General features: G+C 43.0%; 2 protein-coding genes across 16 annotated transcripts in view; one reads left to right on the top strand and one right to left on the bottom strand.

The window, feature by feature from the left end:
* The window catches only part of LOC146833112 (complement C3-like), a 1368049-nt gene that overhangs the window by 173154 nt on the left and 1174600 nt on the right, over positions 1-20295 (bottom strand). The window contains exons 33-34 of the mRNA XM_085600736.1: positions 17470-17521; positions 1255-1342 (exon numbers count right to left, since the gene is read on the bottom strand). Of these exons, the coding sequence (XP_085456862.1) occupies positions 1255-1342; positions 17470-17521 (140 nt within the window). The remainder of the gene's footprint in view (positions 1-1254; positions 1343-17469; positions 17522-20295) is intronic.
* Positions 1-20295, top strand: part of LOC146833113 (uncharacterized) — a 787180-nt gene that overhangs the window by 291857 nt on the left and 475028 nt on the right. The window lies entirely within an intron of this gene.

Here is a 20295-nt window from a genome sequence, read left to right as displayed (position 1 = left end):
GCACCAAGGGGCTTATTTACAAGCCCATTGCGCCACTGGTAGGTCACTTTTTCCCTATTAAAAGTGACGCAAGGGGCTTGAGAATAAGCCCCCAAATGTCACCCATTTTTTTAGCTGTGGAGGATGGTTCGAGCAAAAATGTGCTCTAATAGGCATTTCCTCTGCTAACCAGTCCTTTTGGCAGTATCTTGAGAGACCTTTGAACATGAGGTATGCTCGTGCATTCAAGTTTTACTCCAGAATCCCCATAGTGCATTTCATGTTATTTATGCATAATTTTGCAAACATCTCCCAGAATTTTGCGACTTTTCCGAGGTTAAAAATTAGCAATTATGCATGCCCCTTAATGTTATTGAACTGCCAGAACTGAGAAATGGATTTTCAGATGAGTAAGCATGCCATCTAGTCTAGAATCGAATATTATTTATTTCCTGAAATAAACGAAACTGCTTCGGCACTTTTGGTATACAAGAAGGAGCTTATTAAGGGACCACTTTCTCTTTCTGGAAGACAATGCATGACTCTGTATAGGATGAACACTGAAACTAGCCTCTGTAACCAGAAACGCATTCCAATTCAGAGAAACAAATGTTCCATAGGTTCAGAGGGGGGATTCAAATGCCATTTCGGAACAATTGAATGCAAATGTCATGGGCATCAACCGTGGGGATCTCGAAGTGAAAACCTATGATTCATCTATTAATCTGTTTTATTTTAAATTAAAGCCCTTATTTATGACCTGGTGTGCGTTGCTCTTGCAAGAGCAACGCAAACCTTAAGTTAGATTTTTGAAGCCATGCAAAGCCACTTTGCGTGGCAACCGCTGCATTGCGTTACTCTGCCCTGGGAAAGCATTCCATGGTGTTGTGTGGGTGCTCCCACACAACTCCACTTGTTTTTTGCGCGTTCCAGATTTACAAGACCCTGTAACCTGGGAATGCACCATAAATATACGCCTCCCCTGGACAGGTGTGACGAGGAGAACTAAAGATATTTCTCCTCCTTACTTCCTCTTTATATCCTGCAGCACACAAAGAAAGAGGAAAAACATCTCTGGTTTGTTTTTGTGCAGGAAGGTCTCCCTTCCTGCACAAAAACAATCCTACATGCCATGCAGGCAGCCTTGCACCCTGGTGCCCTACAGGTCTGATCAGAGACAGGAAAGGTAAAAGTGGCCTTGCAAAGCTCGAAGGTATTTTGTGTAAATGCCATGATACCATATTCTTATTGAGTATTCATCATTCATACAGTTACCCGTTTTAGATCACTTTCTTCAGGCAGAAACGCAGTCAGGATTTTGACATCTATGATCGCCATCGTAGCATCTGTGTCTCCAAGGTACCTGGAAATCAGAAATACCCACTAATAAGAGTAATGCGGTAAGAGCATTTTGTTCTATAAGTTAGTCACATTTGGTAGATTCGTGTGGAAACTAAAGGCAGGCTTCCAAATCCTAAAGCTAAATGGAGATAGTTCTGCAATACTTGTTCTAGTTGGCTATATTTGTTGGTTCCTTATAAAATGTCCATTGTTCTTTATTCATGGTGTGTTCAATCATATAAAACAACATGAACTTAGGCAGTTTACATAAAACAAATCTTAGATAACACTCGACAACACCTAACTGAAGTCAATAGTCATGTTTCAAAACATTATTAGCATTTCTTGCACCAAATTACTGGAATTGTTTGAAAATACCCATAACATAGAAGCTATCAAAATCCCTGACATTTTATTAGATAGTGGCTGTAAGCTTATTATTATGTTCACATTAAATATGACGCCTTAACCTTATTCTTCTGTTTTTCACATATTACAATAACATCGTTTTTTATTGCATACCTTCACATTTCTGAAACATTACTTCTCTTTTTTCGATCTACTCTATGATTGAATTTCTATTTTCTAAATTAAGATTTGGGCTATTCTGAAGCTCTAACCAGCCTCGATATATTGCCTTTATGTATATGTTCTTGACCATTTTGCACCCCCAGCTGTTACCAGTACAGAAGGCAACCATCCCCTCGTTTCCCTGTGCTGTAGCTGTGCAAAGGGCTGCAGTGTATTCCCAAAAAAAGCAAAATATGTTAGAAGTTCGAGCACATTTGGGAAGTCCACCTTCTCTAAGAAATTGCCCTAACGTGCTGGCTATGCTTCTATTCCTGTAAATTCTCTTATTGCTCATCAATACTACTCTAGTGCACACACAGGGGCAGATTTACAATCCCCTTGCGCCACTTTTGTGTCGCTTTTCCCATGTTAAAAGTGACGCAAAAGTGGCGCAAGGGGCTTCTAAATCTGCCCCACAGTATAAAGAGCAAGAGTTATATGTGAATTGGCGATAGCGCCTTGGATGACCTTCCAGAAGACTGTGGCAAACACGGGTACCAAAAGGGATTTTTGTGAATCGAATTTCTTTGTTTTCATTTAAATCTGAGAGTCAATACAATCAAGAATGTTGATGGCTGCCTCAGGATCCAAAGACGGGCTTAGATTAAAGTCTGGTAGAAAAAGGATACTCCAATTCATGCATAAGTCTCAGTAGGAAAAGAGGGAGCTAATAAAACATCTAACACTTTTTCCATTACACAATCTGAACAGTGGTATTGTAATTCACCCATCCGCCAAGAAGAGCTAAGAAGCAGTCTGTTATGTCACCAGCTTGAGAACCAAAACAGACAAACCAACATATAAATCCCAAGGAGCATGGAAAGTCACCGCAATGAGTTCCTTCGCTAGATGGTTGGTTGTGGAAATCTAGTGGACCTACAGTGGTCCTCGAATTGTGTTTGTAAGTATTCTACTTGCTGCATACCTTGCATCCCGGGAATGAAAAAGTTCACGCATCATGAGGTTTTCTATGGATATCCAACCCAGTTTGGTAGACATGGCCTTCGTACAATTGTGGATCCTTCCACTCATGTTAGTGCTTTGCTATTTCAGCTCAGGATTTGAGTTGAGACGAAAACTTGAACAAAGGAGACCAAAGCCCCATACGTGGTAGATTGAGGGCAGCGAACCTCTTGAAGGCACGTTACCACCTGACAAATACCATTCTTGGGCCATGAAGCGGAACAAATTCTGCTGTCTTAACAGACTGGCCCAAGTTGAAGAGAAGGCATGCTACTGTCACTATATTAGCATTTCCAAAGTGATCACATGCTGAAGCATATACCCACAGCCTCCTGGGGAAATACTCTTTGCGTGGATGCCAACAAACTTTAGAAGTTTAAATCGCAAGATCTATGTCTGCCTCTCTCACAAAGATTGCTAAAATGTCCACAGAGGACTGACATGCTACTGCTGGATTAATTGAGGCTTTATGTTATGCGATGATGAATAGACTGTGTTTTGGTCCACTATCCTGTTCCAGGTTGTTTCCTATTCCTGATTTGCATATGGCCATGTCTGAACTGGGGTGGCAGAGTGGGCTAAAGAACAGTGATGGATTAAACCCAGATCAGTTGACTGGGGGTGAGTGCTTGCAATGTTCAACACTCCGTCCATCATTTCCTTTGGTTTTTGCTTTGTTCGCCATAAGTTGGCAGGGTATGCTCAGACGTGAGTCCCTTGCTCACTTTGCCACTGGATTCAAGCAAGCCTGGCTGAAGACGGCTGAAATGCCAGAAACCGGTCCTAGGAAGCTTGTTTCCGGTCCAGGGAAGACACGGCTTGGCAGTTCGGGCTGGACTGTTCCCATGAGGCACAGGGTCAGACTGATTTGCATATGGCCATGTCTGAACTGGGGTGGCAGAGTGGGCTAAAAAACGGTGATTGATTAAACCCAGATCAGTTGACTGGGGGTGAGTGCTTGCAATGTTCAACACTCCGTCCATCATTTCCTTTGGTTTTTGCTTTGTTCGCCATAAGTTGGCAGGGTATGCTCAGACGTGAGTCCCTTGCTCACTTTGCCACTGGATTCAAGCAAGCCTGGCTGAAGACGGCTGAAATGCCAGAAACCGGTCCTAGGAAGCTTGTTTCCGGTCCAGGGAAGACATGGCTTGGCAGTTCGGGTTGGACTGTTCCCATGAGGCACAGGGTCAGACTGATTTGCATATGGCCATGTCTGAACTGGGGTGACAGAGTGGGCTAAAGAACGGTGATGGATTAAACCCAGATCAGTTGACTGGGGGTGAGTGCTTGCAATGTTCAACACTCCGTCCATCATTTCCTTTGGTTTTTGCTTTGTTTCCTATTCCTAACCATTAGGAAGCCAAACAACATATGGCAAGATCAGAAACTGCTCCTTGACGTTGCCAATACAAGGTTTTGTACTATTGGAATCAGGAATGTATACATATGTCATATGCTGCTAAATCCCAGCTTCCGATCAGCTGCACCCTCCCATTTTTGTCCTCATCATTTAAACTGAAATCTGCCTGCCCTACTCTCTGCAACTCTGTGCTAAAAGGACCACACCCCCCAACCTCCCAACACTTTTCCAGATGTAGATAAAACCGTTGACAAAGAGCACAATCATTACATAACTTACAAGGTATGTAGCCAAGAATAGTGAGTCCGTTAATCATGTAAAAAAGGAGAGTCACAATCCACCAGGTGTGGAGGGAAAAAGAGCTCATCACCATCTGCCCTATATTCTCTTTGATTTCACGCGGGCCTCCCATGCCGTATACATGGCCTCTACGGCCACTGAGCATCTGTCCATTCCCCCGTCCCACTCAAGCCATCAGGGGCGGGGTTGGGGGGATGGATTGGTCATCCTCCCGTGCTTCGCACTGTCCCGTTTGGAGAAGAGCATGCCCATGAAAGCCAGTCTGCAGGCAACCCAGCTTTCTCCAACGTCTGACATGATACCCAACAGGGCAACTCTAGGGTCAGGTGTCAGTGACAATCCCAGGACTCGCGTCAGTTTGGCACGGACCCTCTCCCAGTAGCCCAGGATCTCCGGATGTGACATCCCTTTGGGCTGAATCCTACTCGTCTACAATTTGGCTTCTAGGTGATTGAACTCAGGGACCTATTGTAGGGCAGATCTATGGGCCTCAAGAGAGTGTTGTAGCTGCAGGCATAGAAAGAATTGCAAGTTATGCAACTGAAAGTCTACCTTGATCTGGTCAAAGGACCTCATATGGGACCTCCACCATATGTCCCCATCCGTGGAGATACCTATAGTGAGTCAGTCAAAATACTTTCATTCTGCTATGTAGCCATACAAAGACAGTCACACAATAATAAAACACATTTAAACAAGCAAAAGATTTACAAAAAGTGCTTAAAGTGATAACATAAATTGCAACAATAGAATAAATACAGAACAAATTGGTGAAAAATATCAAAACAATTCACAGACGACAAACCATTGCATTAGATAAGCACTTATCTTTAAAACTTTATAAAACATGATGCCTTGAAGCCTATGTAATAAGACCAAGAAGCTGGCAAAGCCAAAACAGTTATGTTCTTCCTAATCCTCAATGCTTGCCAAACATAAGTTATAACTGCATGACAAATGAACTGTGAATTCAAGTGCTGCAAAAATAGGAGACTTAACGTTAAAGTTCTAAGGTTAATTGCATGCAGTATGGAACATGAAATCTGGGCTCTAGGTATGGTGTAAAGGTCGCAGAAAAGCATAAAATGAATAAAAGATTGCTGAGTAAAATTATCAAAAGGCAGCAGGGCAGAGTAGAAAACCAGGTGCACTGTTGTGGGAAAGCTACCAGGAAATGGAAAAGTCTTAATCTAAAACGAGTTAGAAAAAATCCATATTCATGGTTATGGATCCGTAGTAAATAGGGTTCAATCTCTTCAGTGGTTTTAATCTGTATATAGCGGCACAATGTGTCCATCGCCTGGAACTTGGTTGTTCTGCTTTGTGCTTTATGGTTGTGAAAGAGAGTTCTTACCATAGCCCTGTAGTGTTATTGATTTTATTTGGGGAGTAAAATTGATTAGGAGCACCGAGTTCTGTAAATGTTCTTTTTATGTAAGCTAACCAGGGGGTAGAATCACTATGGGCAAATTTAAAAACAGCATCCACTGACCCTTCTACTTTAAGAGCCCTCCTGGGACATAAACGTATTCCACATAAAATTGGCATCCATCATAAGTTCAAGGTAGGTAAAATTGTAGTCCTTAGAGTAGGTGGTCTCTCCAATACTGAACCTTCGTGAGCATGTAGTCTTTGGTTCACAAGTCATAATATAGGATTTCTGATGGTTGACTTTTAATTGATCTAGAGAATTAATATAAAGAAGAAATAAGAAATGGGCTAGTTGCAGCCCTGCCCTAGCCCCTAGTTGGTCTTAAAGGGGGTAATGCATTCTCCATCACGGCCTTACCAAACTTGTGTAGTCATATCCCAGTGGAGGTATTTGAAGAGTTCTATCATGGAGGCTTCAACCCCTGCCTCGCTCAACCTTTCCTACAAACTTGCTTCTGTCCTCCAGATCGAAGGTGGTGGAGAGGTCCATGAAGGCCATGTGAAGTGAACCTTCCCTAGTCTTAACATAATTTCTGGTGAGCAAGTTGATGGACTATTCAACTGTATCCAGGCCTGGGCGCAAGCCATACTGTACTTCTGAGAAGAAACCTCTTTCCTTCTCCGAGTCTTCCAATTTTTGAAGGATCACTCTTAGTGGAGGAACCTAGAAGGGATATAGGGCAATAGCATGTTGGTTGGCTTCCATCGCCCTTTTTAAAAATGGGAAATTGTATTTCGGCTGTAATTACGGCGCAAAACACGATCGTAAGTAAGGGGGCCAAGAATGTCGGGTTTTGTCTCAAAACGTCTGTGGGAACCCCATCTGGGCCATCAGGGCTCTTTGTAGTAGCCAGGGCTACATCACTAACATCAATAGAATTAGTGAAAAGGTGTATGCCATCTAATGCAGTGTAGGGTACAACTGGAGAAAGTGAATAAGGGGCTTCTTGGTCGAAAATCCTTGAAAAGTGGGATATCCAATCTTCTGATGGCATGTGACATTCTATTTTGGGATAGTTACATTCTGAAAAGAATGACTGATTAATAACTTCCCAGAAGTCCTTGGGCTCCCTAAGTTTCGCAGTTGCTTGTAAGTCCAACCAGGCCTTCTCTCTTATTACTTTTTTCCTCCCTTCTGGAGTCTCCTTATAAATTCCCTTGGCTTGTCTAATGGCCTCAACATTATGAGGTGAAATCTTAGTTGCCATTTTTTTTATTTCTTGAAGCAATAGAACAAGCACGATTAAACGATCTGCAAGCAATAGGTTAAGCATGAGATTTCTTTGAAATCCTCATAATTGTCACCATTTTACAAAGGTCATCAAAATTATATATTACCTATCAGATCCCATGATTTATAACCCTGAAGCCACGACACTGATGGCAGCCACTTTCCCCACCACAAAGGTTTCATCCTTGCAATGCACCCATGCCAGCCATTTCCCTTAGGGCACCCCACCAGTACTCCAACAGTAGCCTCATTACCGGGTGAAAGAATGCCGAATCTGAGCACCATACAGGATTGGGAGAATGATAGGGGCATCAAGGGATTCCAGTCCCAGTGGGACTGCGGGTTCCAGCAGCTCCACAAAGAACCAGTTATTTATATGGAGAAGCTCCACCTCCCATTCACTACAGCAAGACTACTATTGTTAGAAACTGAGTTTGTGGTTGGCAGAGGTTTGCACCCTGTTCAAGCAGTAACCATAATCCTACTCAGGATAAGTCAGATACACCCTCTGGTAGCTTGCCACAGAGCAGGCAGGCTTAGCTTAAGAGGCAACATGTAAAATATTTGTACAACAGTTCAAACAGTAACACAGTGAAAACACCACAAAAAGACTCCACACCAGTTTATAAAAATAGACTATGATTTTATAAATACAAGACCAAAATGGCAAACATACAATAAGCAGAAGTTGAGATAGGAATTTTTAAAGATCAAAAGGGAAAAATAAAGCTTATAAGCAATAAGCATCTATGGGGTTATCTGGTCATGCTGGACCGAGGCCGTCAAGAGTTCTGGATGACCGTGATATAGCGTGGGCCAGATACAGGAGCGATGCAAGGCTCCTGGATCCTAGTCGCAACAGTGAGATGCATGGTACAGTTGGCTGATGCTTCAGTGTCTATCCCACAGTCGAGGTGATGCAGCATTTTTTCCACGCAATGACAGCGATGCAGCGACTCCAAAAATTAAGCGCCGGGTCCGAGATGTGCTGGTTCCAAAGCAGGATTTCTCCACACTGATGAGAGGATGCATCGATCTTCTCTCACTGTAGCAGCGGCGACGCAGTGCTTCCAATGCCTCAGTTCTGATGTAAATGCGCTGGTTCCAAGTGCTATGGGCAGGGTCTGTTCCCGCAACAACAGCAATGCATCGGTTCTGCTTCACGCAGCAGTGGATGGATTGGTTCCACAGGAGCAAGCACTTGGAGCCACTTCCAATGGACCAGGGACCCAGAGCAGAGGGGAAGACTTTGATATCCCTGAGTCTTAGAACAGGAGACAAGCCCACTTGCCGTTTGAAATCAGTCTGGGTTCAAACAAGAGGCCAGTTCTTCCTCGGAAGAGCACATGTAGCAGGCAGCAGGGCAGCACAGCAGAAAAGCAGTTATTCTAGAGCAGTGGTCCAACAGAGTGGCAGTCCTTGCAGCAGCACAGCAGTACTACCTCCTGGCAGAGTTTCTTCATAGGTCCAGTAGTGTCTGATTTGAGGGGGTCAGAGACTCAGTACTTATATGCAGTTGTGCCTTTCAAGTAGAGGTGACTTTAAATAGTTGCTTTGAAGTGCCCAGGTGTCCTTCCTTCCTGCTCTGGCTCCAGACTCACCACATGGGGGTATGCAGCCCTTTGTGTGGGGACAGGACACTGCCTATTCAGGTGTAAATGTCAGTGCCTATTTTGCCCAGGATGCCCCATCAGGATGTAGTTGGCCACTCAGTCATACTTAAACTTTCTTTGTGTGTGGCTGTCTAGAGGAAATGCACAAACACCAGCTTTCACCCAACCCAGACATGCATTGGAGACAGGCTGCAGATACACAAAGCTAATAGCAGAGAAATGCCATCTTTCTAAAAATCACATTTCTAAAATAGTAATGATAAATTCAACTTTGCCAGCAAAGAAGGTTTATCATTATCATTCTAAGGATATGAAACACGTCCGAACTTCTCCTTCTCAATCAGGAACTACAGCCTATCAGTGTGATAAGGAATTCCTAATGTTAACATATAGGAGGGGCAGGCCTCACAATAGTGAAAAACAAATTTGAGTGTTTTTCACTGCCAGGACATGCAAACCTTAACAGTACATGTCCTACCTTTTAATTACACAGCACCCTGCCCTAATGGATACCTAAGGACTACCCTAGGGGTGATGTTTATGTAATAAAAGGGGAGTTTAAGCTTGACATGGGGTTTCAAATGCTAAGTCGACATGGTAGTAAAACTGCACATGCAGGCTCCGCAGTGGCAGGCCTGAGACAAGTTTAAAGTGCTAATGGTGTGGGTGGCACAATCGGTGCTGCAGGCCCACTAGTAGCATTTAATTTTCATGCCCTGGGCACAGGTAGTGCAGTCTACTAGGACCCTACAGATAAATCAAATATGTCAATTGTGGATCAATCAAACCATGTTTTAAATAAGAAACACATGTATTTTAGCATTGGATAGCAGTGGTAAAGTGCTCAGAGGCCTAAGGCCAACAAAAAGAAATCAGCAAAAAGGTGAGGCAAACAAGCGAAAAGTTTGAGGGAGATCACCCAAAGGCTGTCAGGTATAACAACAATCAAACTGGAATTGAACATATTTGGCAAAGCAATCCCTTGGCAACCCCCCCCCCCCCGTCCACAGGTAGCTGGTGAGTTCGGACTGGAACCGGCTAAGAAAGCCATCTGGAAGGGGGAACGAGTAATTCTGTAGAATGTCGAGCAGTTGGGAAGGGCAATCGTCTCGAGGATAGCCATGATGCACCATGACAGGGAATGGTAATTTACTCTGCCTGTTTATATGCAATCTGATTGTGGCCAGTATAGGGTGGCCGTTGAGCCCCCAGCACCTGCTTGGTCTTGAGCTATGTGAATGCCCAAGTATTTAAATTCCGTCTGCGTCCTCAGTTCTTCCCCGGGTCCCCAGTGGCTCGGACCTAACTTGTCTCACAGGGGACTATGGTGGATTTACACCAATTAATCTGGAGGCCCAAGGTATCCCAAAACACATCCAGCATCCAATGGACTCATGGTGTTGTCAGGGCAAGCCTACTCACATATAGGAGCACACTGCTTGCATAGAGGGCTATGCAGTCTTCGTGACCCCCAGTATAGCAGATCTCCCAGTATTTTGCATCCACCTTGACCCAAGTTGCAAGAGGCTCCATGGCTAGGGCAAACAGGAGTAAGGACAATGGGCATCAGTGTCTCGTTCCACGTTGCATATCAAAACACTCTGACAATACCCCATTGACCTGGGGCCACGGGGAGGAGTGCAGAAACTAACATAGGACAGAAACCTGGTATCAAAATTCATCTTCTCCAGAAGGTTATGCAAATAGGCTCACCCCACCAAACCAAACGTTTTCTCAAAGTCTATTAAAACAAGGGCTGTCAGGACCCCCAGACCCATAGCGTGTGCCAGTGCCATGTGTAGTCTCCTAATGCAGTGTCTAGTACTCTTTTGTGGCATAAAGCTGTTTTGATCCCAGTGGACTAAGGAGTGCACCACCGCAGCCAGCCTATTGGTGAGCACCTTAGCCAGGAGTTTTGCCTCTGCATTAATCAGGGTTATGGGTCAATATGATGCACACTCTTCTGGAGGTTGGCTCACCTTGTGCAATACAACTATTGTGGTCCCACACAGGTCCTGAGAGAGGACACCATCCTGAAGCCTGAACCCTGGTTGAACATTGCTTGAATATGGTTGAATGAGATCAGATGCACAGCGCTAAAATAATTAATTCAGAAAGCCATTGGACCCAGGTATCCTTTCCTTTGTTATGGCCCCCAGTGGGGGCAGCAACTTTTCCTCTGTCAGTGGGAAGTCCAGTCCAGTGCCACCCTCTCCTCCTCAGAAAGTCCGGACATCCAACAGCATCGGGTGCTCCAGCTCCAACCTGTCTTTATCTCTCTGAGCATAAAGGGTGGCATAATATCATGCATAAGCATTGGCTATCTCCTGGGACTCCACCACCAAACACAGAAGAGGGTGCTTGATGAAGGCCACCCACCTAACCTCCCGATGTTTGGTCCCCAGCCAGTATATAGGTTTCCCCATTTTGTTCCCAGAATTGTATGTCCTATGCAGGGAGGCAAGCAATTCCAGGCGTGACAAGTCCACAAAGACATTCCTGAGTCATTTACGGACCTCCATTGGTGAACGCATAATATCAGCCGTAAGAGAGAGGGACCACCTCAACTACAGCTGAGCAAGTTGCTGCTCAAGGCTTGCGGATTTGCATATGTGATCACGATTATGCTTCACAGTACAAGACAATCTTGCGATGGAGGACCACCTTCAGAGCCTCCCACATGACCACCACAGAGGATACTGAGCCCGAGTTGGTTCGGAATAATAGGGGTATGTCTTCCTTTAGTTCATCAAGAAATGCAGCTTCCTGCAGGAACCAGCCTCTGAACCTCCTTCCCCAACCTATCCTGGAATTGCCACATTGATAACCATCTCCATGGTGAGTGATCTGCGTGGCTATTGGCCTGTGAGTCTTCAGCTGGTGTAACAAAATAGCCAAGTCTTGACTGAGAGTGGTGCACCTGCTAATGGAAGGTGTATTCAAGGGTGTTGGGATTGCCTAAACGCTAAACATCCAGCATGTCCAGAGATACAGCTCATTCTGCCAAGGAGGAGACCCTGGAGTTGCAAGAGCAGGTTCTATCAAGGAACGAGCTCATGACTGAGTTAAACTCACCATCTCCCATTGTCCTACCAGCCGGGAGGGGGAACAACATTTTGGCCACATCACTTCGGCCAACTACGCCCCTCCATTCGGCCAAATATTGGCACCCACCCACCCAATATGTCATGAAACTCCTCCTTCACTTCCAAAAGGACTTACAGAGAAGGATAGCCACCCCCGGGTGAGCTACGGGTGAAACAAGCGTGGTAAACTCTGAAATAACTGAAACCTACCTAAACAAATCAACTATGGATAACTACCTAGTAAGGGTAGTGAGTAAAATTAATAATGACAGAAGAAAATCATTGGGCCGTGATAGTAGTACGGAGTTAACATCTCCGACTACTGATGCTAGCACCACCCTAAATTTTATTGCACCTATTGTTATTGACTGCTTATTAGCAGAGTCTCCTGCACTAATGGTTGTGGACCAGGATGTATTAGACCTGAATCTACTGGACGAGCCCAGGGTCGCTCCAATAGTTTGCTCTCCTGTAAAGAGAGCGGTAAGGAAGTGTAGGAAAACGCAATTCAAGCTGGGGGGTGCACAGCACAAGTTATTACCCGAACCAGCTCAGAGAAGTTCTATTGGCCATAAGGAAACCATGACCAACAATTGTGGCATTAATATAGATATGAGCTCAGAAATTTTGGCCCATATAGCTAAGGTATTAGAAGATAAATTGGAAGCTATCGTTAAACCACTTGTTGAAAAAATAGATCTACTATCAGCAGAAGTGACTAGATTGGGTGGTCTTCTACCTAAAATAATTGAGGTCCAGAGTAATTTACAGAGTTGGATAGTGGAACAACATGGAAAAGCTGTACAGCTACCGTTGATTGAGAGCGTTTCCTCACCTAACCCCAGGGCAAGAAGCTGGATGGCCGATAAAACCACTCCGTCTAAAATGGCTTCAACTAGCCCAGCATGGACTTCGGCCCCAGTAAGGAAAACACGCTCCATTAATCTACCCCCAGAGTGTGAGCCATATGTTGTTGTTCTTTCAAACGTTCCACCCCTAGACTCCTCACAGCCTAGTGCACGAAATGAATCACATGACTCTCTTAAACGGAAAACAGTGTCCTGGTTGAACAAAAACTGTGGGTTCCCCGTAAACTATTCGGACCAGATACTATCGACTAGACGGGTTTCCTGGATTGGCAATTCCAGGAAAACCTGCAGAGGCGATTGTATAATTATAAATTTTAAATATCCCCAACATGTTGCGACTGTGTTACTCAGAGCAGCATCGCTGGTACTGGGAGAGAATAGTGTGGGTGTGCATCCCTTGGGATACTTCTATAGTCATCTAGCCAGGGCTCCCCAGGATAACATTCCAAGTAGGTCTCAAAATTCAAATAAATGTCCAACCTTCCAGATCACTACAAATAACAGATACCTGGCATTAAGTACCCTGGATCAGAATGATTGACTTTTGCCGGTCGGTAATTTTGATGTAAAGGCTGCTGTAGTCACTCAGGTTGGGGACATGAATTCGAGTATTGTAGAGCCTATTGTAGAGCCTGAACAAACAAAGATGGAGGCTCCCATATTGTCTCATGATGCCTCGACTCTTAAAGCCGTGGTAATTGATGAGCTCCCAAACAATATAGGAGCTATTAATGCTAGTTTGGGTGAGGCTGGACAGTGTTGCATTAGGAGTACTGAGAGAGAGGGGATTAATACTGTAAAACTCCCAGTTGATGGAACTAACACCTCAAGTAGCCCTGTGGATGGTGTAGCAAGACACTCACCTGTTAGATTAACATCATGGAATATAGCAGGGTTAGCCAGGAACCTACGGGATGCAGCCTGGTGTTCCTATATTGAGGAGTATGATATCATTCTCCTTCAGGAGACTTGGGCTATAGAAATGCCGCATAGACTAGGGGGTATAAAACATTCTGTTGTGGCGCAATTCCGTCAGTAAGAGGAAGAGCGTCTGGGGGTTTGGTGATTTGGGTAAGGGTTACTCTGGAATTAGATATCACCCAATTGATGATTTCTTCCCCCGATCTACTGGGATTAAAAATGGTGACTAGGGGAAAAGAAACTATATATTTGCTAAATATTTATAATAGACCACACACTCTTAATAAGGAATCGAAGGTGGTAGAGCTCTTGGATTCTTTTTTAGATACACTAAATCCAAATGAACAGGTAATTGTTGGAGGAGATTTTAATTGTAAATATGAACCAGTGTTGGGTCTGGACATTCTATTTGACGAACAGGATATTGCAAACAATGTCCTGCCTTTGGATTCCACTGGTTCAGTTAAAAACTCCATAGCTGCTATGCAGATTTTACAAATGTCAGTGTCCCACGAATTAAGGGCATGTAATGGCCGTTTCCAGTCCGATAGACCATCGGCCCCAACATTTTGCAAAGGAAACTGTAGGTCACATATAGATTTTATATTGGTTTCCATGAGCCTATGGTATTTAATAATTGATTTTAAAATAGATCATAGGATAGAGAGTGATCATTTTCCGCTTCAACTATGGTTATACTCAGAGCCTTTTATATCTAACATAGCTGTAGAAGCTATGTTAAGCAGCCCCATTGGGGAACTCCAGGTAACAAACAATAGACGTGCTATAAAATGGCCCTACATCCTGGCTAAGGAAGAGACAATGCTAACTATTTACAATACCTTTGCTGATACCATTGAAGCATGCCAGATGCCCTTATTGGGCACTCAGGGTGTTTTAGACCTGCATTATAAATTAGTAGATGCGCTAACTCCTCATTTAAGTAAAATTTATAAAAAGGATATGAATCAGAAAGACAATCATTTAGAGGTAGTTAATCAATGGTATAATAAGGATTGTCGTGTAGCCAAGTCCAATCTGATCCAGGCTGTTAGATTAAAGAACCCTCAGGGTATAAAAGATAGTAGACAGATATATAATAAAACACTGACCCAAGCAAAAAAAGCATGGGATGATGCCCTATGGGATGACCTTCTAAATGCGGCTAAACGGAGAGATCAGGGCGCATTTTGGAACTTAATCTCAAAAGGAAATAAAAAGGGTAGATCACCTAGGGATATCTATCTAGACGAAAAAACATGGTGTGACCATTTTTCTAAATTATATTCTAATGTTAATGAGGGGTTGAACATGGGGGACCATGAGACTAATCTAACATCGGATAATTCTCCCCTGTGTTTTGGTCTAGAAGAGACTATTGAGGCGTTACAGGCCGTCAAAATGGGTAAAGCCCCCGGTCCTGACAAAATCCCTGGTGATTTACTAAAGCACGATGTGGAAGTTTGGGGGCCCTATATTAATTTCCTATGTAACTCTATAGTGGCCGGAACGCCAATTCCTGAAACCTGGAAATGGGGCTGAAATTGTAACGATTTTTAAGAAAGGTGACCGTTATGATCCGGCCAACTACCGTCCTATAAGTTTAATAGATCTTTTACAAAAGGGTTTTGCCAGACATATTTTAAACAGACTTTTAATATGGATAGAGGGGACTCAGATATTAACTAAATACCAGGCAGGGTTTAGGTTAAAAACCAGCACGGTCGATCAAGTATTCAGGTTCACGTGCATCTGCTGGAAATACATTAACATAAGGAAGGGCAGTTTGTACGTGGCATTTATAGACTTGAGGGCCGCCTTTGACCTCGTACCACGTAAATTGTTGTGGTCTACCCTTGAGAATATGGCGGTCCCTAGTGAGTTACTTAAAGAACTCATTAGACTACACACAGGGAATTATGCTAAAGTTAGATGGGGGAAGGGAGGTGAAATTTCAAAAGCTATTCCAGTAGGACGGGGTGTACGCCAAGGCTGTGTGCTGGCGCCTACACTCTTTTCATTATACGTTAATGATATACCTACTTACCTAAGAGACTGTAAACATGACTCCCCAAAATTAGGAGATGAGGCGATCACGGCATTACTTTTTGCCGATGATACAATTCTCATCTCACAGACTCCAAAGGGTCTGCAAAACCTACTGAATTCCTTTAATAATTACTGTGTGGGGAAGGGGTTAGAAATAAATGTATCTAAAACAAAATATATGTCCATTAATCCCCAGAAGTCCTTCAGGAAGAACCTGGCCTTAAACAACCAAAAATTGGAGTATGTGGAGTGTTTTAATTATCTAGGAATCACGCTGGATAGTACTCCTTCTTGGAAGGGGCAGTTGGAAAAAAGTAAACTAATTCTAAAACAAAATTCAATGCCTATTCTAAAGGTGCACGGCAGTAGTCACTCTAAAGCTATTACGCCGGCACTCGAATTATTTAAAGCGAAGGCTCAATCAGCGGCACTTTATGGCGCTGAAGTATGGGGGCATTCTTGTAAAAGCAACTTCGAGAAGGAAGAAAATTATTTTATACGTAGGTTGCTGAAAATACCAATTAGAACCCCCATAGTTCCAGTGTTTATGGATATTAACCTCAAAAGGACAGACTACCAAGCCATACTAAGGCCACTATTGTACTGGGTTAGGTTATGGACAACTCCGGAGTTGAGTGACTATAAGAGTGGACTGATAGAAATAATCCGGATTGATGGGTTTAAGAAGATTGCGTGGTTGAAGCACATTTCCCAGTGGTTTACCAGGCTAGGGTTCTCCCACCTTTGGGAAGAACCTCAGAACATGACACCGCCCTTTAAAAAGCTTGTGAAGTCTACTTTCTGGACATATATCATTGGCGAACCACTTTCTAGTTCAACATTAGGCACATTGACCCAGAGATTTTTGACCATAAAGGATACTCCTGAACTTGAACAATTTATGGACGAGATAAGACCACCTCTAGCAAAAACATTATATTTGCAATTTAGATATGGGGTCTTACAGACTTCTGCAAATACCTGTAGGTGGGGGGGGGGTAAGGAGCCTAGTGGGCTGTGTACCCTTTGTTCCCAAAAAGCAAAACAAGATGATGCCCATTTATTGCTTTTCTGCCCAGCCTATAAAAAACCAAGGGACCGTTGGATCAAACCCTTATGCAAAAACATGGGGATTGGGTCCTATAAAGAGGCAGAACGTATACTCAAGTCAAATACCTCGCAACTAGTAGTGTTTTGTATAAGTAGGTTCCTATTTAATGTGTACCTCATAAGGAAACAGACAGGTTGCAAGTTGTAATGTACAGATGCTGGTTGCACCCTTCCCCGGCCTGGTTAGTTACTATGAATTGCACTAATTCCTCCTTTTTAACATGTTTCTAGAAAAAGTTTTAAAACAAAATCTGGCTTTTTAAATTAAATTATAATGTATGCCCTTGTTTTTAAAGCTGTAAATAGCATAACCGAGATGTGATTAATTGTGGTTTGTCCTCCGTATGTATTATCTTGAAGATTTGGTCTGTGTATCTGTATCTGTATGTTGGAAATGTTTTATGTATTCTTGCTTTTATGGCTATATAAGCCGAAATAAAGCTTAAAGAAAGAAAGAAAGAAAGAAATACGTTCATATTCACTCCGTTTGCTAATTGAGGCTTTGCAACAAAATATATCTTCAAGGTATATATCCATATATCTGGTTGAGGAGGTTGTAGAACAGCCTGTTGTTGCAAAGAAAGAATTCTTGGGGAAATGCTTGATCATATTTTTTAACAAGGGAACATGTTTGTCTTCTTGTTACCTGGCGCGAATTGTGAGCTTGAATGTTTCTTCAACACCTCGTTTTCTCAAACCTGTCCAGAAAGAAAAATGGTACAGATATTTCACGGAAATAGCTTCCAGCATGAAGTAAGCACAAGTAGAACCCTGATGCAAGTAAGGCTCCATGGAACGAACAAGCTTACTCACCGACTTAATACATTAATGCCAATTATCAAGTTGTGGTTTATTGCTAGATAATGTACATTTCTTGCCTTCCAGAGTTAATACATATTTCTGACTAAACCCATATCTTAAGTGCTGCTCGGATCAAATATCTAAATAAAAGAAAAATACAGTGAATTCCTGTTGATAGGGGTTGGCCATCTGGGTTCCTGGCAAATTTTTATCAGACTTTGTCAAACTTAGATCTTGTCTTCCTGTCAATGTTTTCAGTGGCTTGAGAATGGTTTACTAAGGTATTAAAATTGCAGCGTGAGCTGTTCATGTATTCCCCAAGGAGTTGCTGGCCCTCGTGTCTCTGAGTGGTGCAATCTTGGTATAGTAAATACTGTTCCCTTTTAAAGTAGACATCGCAGAATTGCCCTTTGAATTTTGAGAGAAGGAGGCAGTTTGCGTCCTGAGGCGATCACAGCTATTGCTTGTCTTTGCATTTACTATATCAATAGGTTGCATTAAATCTCCACATTCTTCGGCCCTTAGTCAGTGCTTAATTTGTAAAATATTAAGTGCCAGGGCTCTCAGCAGGAGGCCACTGCAGCTTGCTCCACCCATCGCCCCTGTCATCGCTGCCAAAACAACTACTAACCTGCTCTCTTCCATGTAAATGCGACAGTAAAGATTATTCCAGGTCCCCAAAGCTACAGGAATGCCTGGGGAGGCAGGTATTAGTAATTTTTGTATGTATATTGTTCCTCTAAACAGCTCTAATACTGCTCCTCTCTAAATTACATGAGCAGCGCCACCTTGTGGAAGACTGCCCTAAGTGTAGTGTTGACAATTAGGTGCCGGTGCCGAGCACCGGAAACCAATTAAGTGCCGGTGCTCAGCACCGGAAAGCTCCGGCTCAAATTAAGCACTTACTACACTGTTTAATTCAGTCTCTGAATTCATCTATGCTTCCTCTTGCTATCTTGAACTATTGGGTTATTGACAATCGCTTCTTTCTCCTACCAATCGCCACAAATAGCCGCGTTTAGTTGTGCTTTTTCTTACTATAAGGAGCTAATAAAGCTGTAAAATATCTTTTCATGGGACTTTTAATCCCATTTAATAGCACAGTCCTGGGATCTCATGGCGGAAAAATTCAGAAGTAAAAGCAAAAACAATGATCACCCTCCATAAATCTCTCCTGACTATCTTATTGTGGTTTACCTTTATGAGTGGATATTCTGCACGATTCTGGATAGGTACATGTCATTTGGGTCTAACTTTTATTGTTAGAACTAATTGCAGTGCCTCACAATACTTTCCGTTTGGAACAGCTTTTATCAGGAAAGCCGGACACTGATTGGATGCTTATATACTAGTCCATATCACCGTGGCTTACTCCAAGAGCCGTTTTATTTAAACAAATGGTTCCCACATTGTGCTGAGAATGAGATAAAACATCACTGTGTTTGTCTAGTTCACGGGCAAAGTAAGAAACCGAAACCAAGAGGAGGCATAAGAAATCTAAGCCATTAAATAAAAATGATGGCACAAACACGTGTGCAAACAACTGCAGAAATACTATTGAATTAATAAATATAATACTACTACTACTTTATGACTTACAGAACAACAAAAACATTTAAATAAAACCCTAACAGCTGTTTTGCATTTCAGTGTCCAAGATATTTAAAGTATCCTGAAAGCTCCATAAAAGTAAAGGGCGTGGAGAGGGAGGCCCGCCAGCCAGCTGGGTCGGTAGAGGTCCATTGGTACTTAGAGATTCCTCTCAGCCTGGCAGACAAACTCTCAAAGCAGAAGTATTTTTCAGAAAAAAAATAAAAATAATTGGCTGTGATGTGCAGGGAGATTGCTTTCTGCACACTAGGACCATTTTTTTTGTTTTCTCTGCCTGGGTGCCCTTGACTAACATACCTCATATGACTGACAAGGGAATGGAAAATGTGTGATGGCACACTGCGGTAAAGAGGGTATAACCTCATCGATTTTCACCAGCAGAGCAGGTTTCAGTGGTGGAAACATGGCGGTTCTCCCACTTCTAAATAAGGCAGGTGAACCGCAGCTTTAACTGAGTCTGAGATCTGACAATTTAGAGCACCTCTCTTGTCCTTCCAAACCCTAAATGATCCCTTTAGGCCAAAAATCAGTTTTAGGTATGTGTCCTGCAGGGCCAGTGTGAATGAGGCACCAGGGGTTGCTCTCTCCAAGTCACCACCTCATGTTATCATTTATAATATTTGAGGCTGTAATATGTGGCAGAATTCCTCCAAAAGTATTTATTTTACAAATATGAGACATACAAGTTTGAATATCTGCACTACTGAGCCAAACCAACAGAAAGAACTGCATAAACATGGGTGGAAAATGATAGTATCTGTTGTGGTCATCGTTATATTCGATTTGTGCAAATTGCGACAAGCCTTCACATGGTACATTAATCATAAATACAATGATATATTCACATTGGTGCATGCAAGAGGTTCGACTTTTCGGCCTCCTGCACTGAATTATGAGCTCTTGATCGAGACAAGAGGGTCAAATCAACTGGTAAGGCAATATTTCCTCATTGTTCTTTAAATGCACGTGGTAATTACAATTAATAATTTGTTTTGGGAAGATATCCAGCAAGCATGAGCAAGGTGCTCCACTGACTGTTTGATATCTGGACCCTCTGGGA

This window comes from Triturus cristatus, chromosome 4_2 (genome assembly GCF_964204655.1).
Source record: "Triturus cristatus chromosome 4_2, aTriCri1.1, whole genome shotgun sequence".
NCBI classification, from domain to species: domain Eukaryota; kingdom Metazoa; phylum Chordata; class Amphibia; order Caudata; family Salamandridae; genus Triturus; species Triturus cristatus.
Note: the sequence above shows the minus strand (reverse complement) of the source record. Positions and strands in the feature narration are given on the sequence as shown.